General features: G+C 45.9%; 1 protein-coding gene across 1 annotated transcript; it reads left to right on the plus strand.

The window, feature by feature from the left end:
• Nucleotides 1–1,054: 1,054 nt before the first annotated feature.
• On the plus strand, nt 1,055–2,879 carry PFDN4 (prefoldin subunit 4). Its single transcript, XM_009077179.1, has 3 exons — nt 1,055–1,192; nt 2,092–2,235; nt 2,661–2,879. Exons 2-3 carry the CDS (start codon nt 2,131–2,133, stop codon nt 2,790–2,792), a joined length of 237 nt encoding a protein of 78 aa, XP_009075427.1. The 5' UTR covers nt 1,055–1,192; nt 2,092–2,130; the 3' UTR covers nt 2,793–2,879.
• Nucleotides 2,880–3,846: the final 967 nt, after the last annotated feature.

Genomic DNA, 3,846 nt, shown 5'->3' on the forward strand with positions numbered 1-3,846 from the left:
TCGGGGGGGTGTTAGGGGAAGTGGATTTGATGTTCTGTGTAGAATCAGACGTGGGTTGGGTTGGAAGGATCTTAAGATCGTTCAGTCGCACCCCCTACCATGGGCAGGGACACCTTCCACTAGCCCACGTTGCTCCAAGCCCTATCCAAAGGGATATGGAGCACTCCCAGGGATGGAGCAGCCACAGCTTCTCTGTGCTAGAGCCTCAGCACCCTCCCAGGGAACAATTTATTCCTAATATCCAATCTCACTCTCTGTCAGTGTGAAACCATGCCCCCTTGTCCTGTCCCTCCAGGCCCTTGTCAATAGTCTTTCTCCAGAGAGATTGGAACAGGCTCCTCAGGGCACTGGTGAAATCACCATCCCTGGCAGTGTTCAGGCAACAAGTAGCTGTGGCACTCCCTGATGTAGTTTTGGTCTAGTTGACAAAGTGGTGCTGGGTCACAGGTTGGATGTGATGGTCTTAGAGGTCTTTTCCCACCCTTGTGATTCTCTGATCCAGTGAGTTTGGCTGAAGCTCTTGGTGGCTGCACAGGTGCTGTCAGTGGGACACTCAGCCTGGCCCGTGCTGAGTCTGACAGGGACAGTCAGGGGGTTAAAGTGTCACATCACAGGTCACAAATCGTCTAAACTGCTGTTGCTGCCAGGTCACACCGATGTGTCACACTGCTCCCTGCAGAGATCTGGGAGCAGAGCATCAGTGCTGCCAAGGAAACAACCTCGGGCTTTAGGATGCCATAGATAGCTGCTGCTTGGATTGGATGTTCCCCAGCTAAATGTGTTGCTGATGTCCCTGAGGAGGCATTTTAAGGATCATAGATGTTGGAATGGGCTGTTCAGGGAGGTGGTGGAGTCACCATGCCTGGAGGTGTTTCAGGAATGTCTGGATGTGGCACTTAGTGCTCTGGTCTAGCTGAGAAGGTGATGTTAGGTCATAGGTTGGACTTGAGGTCTTTTCCAACCTCAGTGATTGTGTGAGTCTGTGAACAGGACTGTTTTTCAGGGCTTTGTAGGAGTAATCTTGCAGTGAGACTCAAGTGGCTGTAAGGAATGAAGTCTTCACTCTGACCTCTCCTCCTTGCAGGCTGCAGAAGATGTCAATGTCACTTTTGAAGACCAACAGAAAATCAACAAGTTTGCCAGAAATACCAGCAGGATCACAGAGCTGAAAGAAGAAATAGAGGTGAAAAAGGTATATTTGCTTCAGATTTCACTTAACTCTTCAGTGCCCTGTGTCAGTTCTAACACAGCAGATGAGTTTTGCTTTGAGTCTGATGTGGGATTTCTGATACTTGGAAAACAGAGAATGGTGAAGTGGAAGAGAAGTTATGAGAAATGGAGATAATCCAGTATATTTCTGTCTGCAGTTCTTGGAACAATTTAGCTGTCACACATGAAGCATTATCTGACACAATGGGGGTTTGTAGTGCTCTTAAACCTTCCTGCCTGAGATTATTCATAGTCATTTTGTCTTGAACCACAAAGGCAGTTGTTAGTTTCCTTGTTTTGATGTGTTGAGCTTGTCATTCTGAGCACAGAGTGTTTATTTGGCTGGGCTGAAGAGGATGCATCATTCTGATTAGTAAATCACTTCAACATCACTCAGAGCATTTCCAGGAAGTTTTACTGGGGTTTAAGAAATGCCAGTACTGGCACAAAGTGTTTGCTGGAATCATTTTGCCTGATATGGACCTGGTAAAAATGGCCCTTTCATACTGTGGCTCAAGGTGCTGGGACTGTGAGCAATCACTGCTGCAACAGAGGAACTAACATTTGCCATTTTATGGACTTTTTCTGTCCTCTAGCTAAATTAAATAATCTTCTGTAAGATTAGATCAGATACTAGTGAAATTAAAATCTATATTTCCCTTGTCTAACAGTTAATCATTCTGTTAATGACAGAGAATGAGTATTGACTAGGAATTTTGACTGGATTGGATGTTGATGCTAAATCACAGCTGTGGTGTAGATATCCTGGTGGTGGGTGGAATTCTGGCCCCAAATCCAGACTCCCTGAGTTCCTTATCCAGCTGGTGGCATCACAGTGTGTTCACCTGGCACAAAGTGATCATCTTCTGTCGTGATAAATAGAAACAGCTTCAAAACTTGGAAGATGCCTGTGATGACATCATGCTGCTGGATGATGCTGACTCCCTCCTGATCCCCTACCAGATTGGAGATGTCTTCATCAGCCATTCCCAGGAGGAGACACAGGAGATGCTGGAGGAGGCAAAGGTTGGTCTGGGCCAAAGGCACCTCAGAATCATAGAATGTACAGATTTGGAAGGGACCCTTGAGGATCATCTAGTCCAACTCCTTGGCTGTGTTGCCTGCTGGAGTGTGTGGAACATTGGAGTGGGATGAGCTGTTCCTCCGTGGAACCTTTGACTTTCTGAAGGTGATGTTTGGTTTGGGGTGGAGGAGGGATGATTTTGGAGGGATGTGTGTGCAAGGCAAGTCACAGTTGGGATGTGACATACAAAATTTCTTTGGCTCAGCAATAAATCTCAGACTCACAGACTCATCAAGGCTGAGGAGACCTCTGAGATCACTGACTTGGCAATCAGTTGGCAGAGGAGTAGCTCATTCTCCGGTCTGTGTTGCTGACAAACATCACTTTGTTTGTTTTACATAATTGTTTGTTTTCATTCTCTTTTCAGAGAAGTTTGCAAGAAGAAATTGAAGCCTTAGAGTCCCGGGTGGAGTCAATTCAGCGGGTCTTGTCTGACCTCAAAGTTCAGCTCTATGCCAAGTTTGGAAATAACATAAACCTTGAGGCTGAGGACAGTTAAAGATTTCCTACACACCCCATACAACCTTTCCTTGCTTGTTACATGTTTTGATATCATTGTTCCAATTACAACTGAAAAAAAAATCCACCGCTTTTGTTTCTTCCTGATTTTTTTAACTTCCCTGTCTTGAGTTCAGTTTATTTAATGAGAACTTCTTTTGGTTATTTATTTGTTCAGGAAAGATTTAGCTTCACTCTGTTGGTAAAGCATCAAGACTGAAATCTTTGCACTGGTTATTAAAGGAATAAAGTCAGGCATGGATTGGATTGGAGTTTCCTTGGTCTTGTTTTCCGCTCCTGGAAGTACTTAAGTATACAAATAATGGAAATGGGAAATTTTTGCTTTGCCTGTGAGAGCTGTTTGACAAAAGCTCCTCTGTGATAGATGGGACACGACTCAGCTGTGATGCTGGTTAGGGTTTTCAGCCCTCCTGGAGGTAATTCCAGGGTTAGCTCAGGTGTCAGTGTTTAGCTGATAGCTCAGTGCACAACGTGGCAGCAAACTGGGGAGAAAACAGGCTCTTTACAGCTCACGTTGGTATGGAAGAAAAGCTTTTGGGCTCACCATGTTCAGTCATTTATTGCTTTCTACTTGGGATCACAGAAGATGTGTAAGTCAGAGTGGTGAGTCTTAACTTCTCGTTTTCCTGTACATTTGGGTACCAAATTGCTGTCAGAATTGTTCATAGCTGACGTTGCTGTGTCAGCAGCCCTGAAGTTGTGCCTGGTGGAGTTGAATATAAAGAGCAGCTCCCAGCAGATGGCATCAAAGAACTGGGAACCTGAGTTTCTGGCAAGCCATGCCAGGCTGGGAGTGGCACTGCTGGGTTTGGTGAGGTGAGCTCCTGGCTGCAGGGAGCCTTAAATGCTTCTAACACCTTCGGATTCCTTGCTAATGCCTCCACTGCTGTCGGCTGCAGGAAGCCTTAAATGCTTCTAACACCTTCAGATTCCTTGCTAATGCCTCCACTGCTGTGCTGAGCAGTCACAGCTCTGCACACTGCAGGGATTTAAAGGGGTTGGGATTCCCAGGTAGGCACCAGGATGGATGTGGC

Source organism: Acanthisitta chloris, unplaced genomic scaffold (assembly GCF_000695815.1).
Source record: "Acanthisitta chloris isolate BGI_N310 unplaced genomic scaffold, ASM69581v1 scaffold23236, whole genome shotgun sequence".
In the NCBI taxonomy this organism is placed as follows: Eukaryota; Metazoa; Chordata; class Aves; order Passeriformes; family Acanthisittidae; genus Acanthisitta; species Acanthisitta chloris.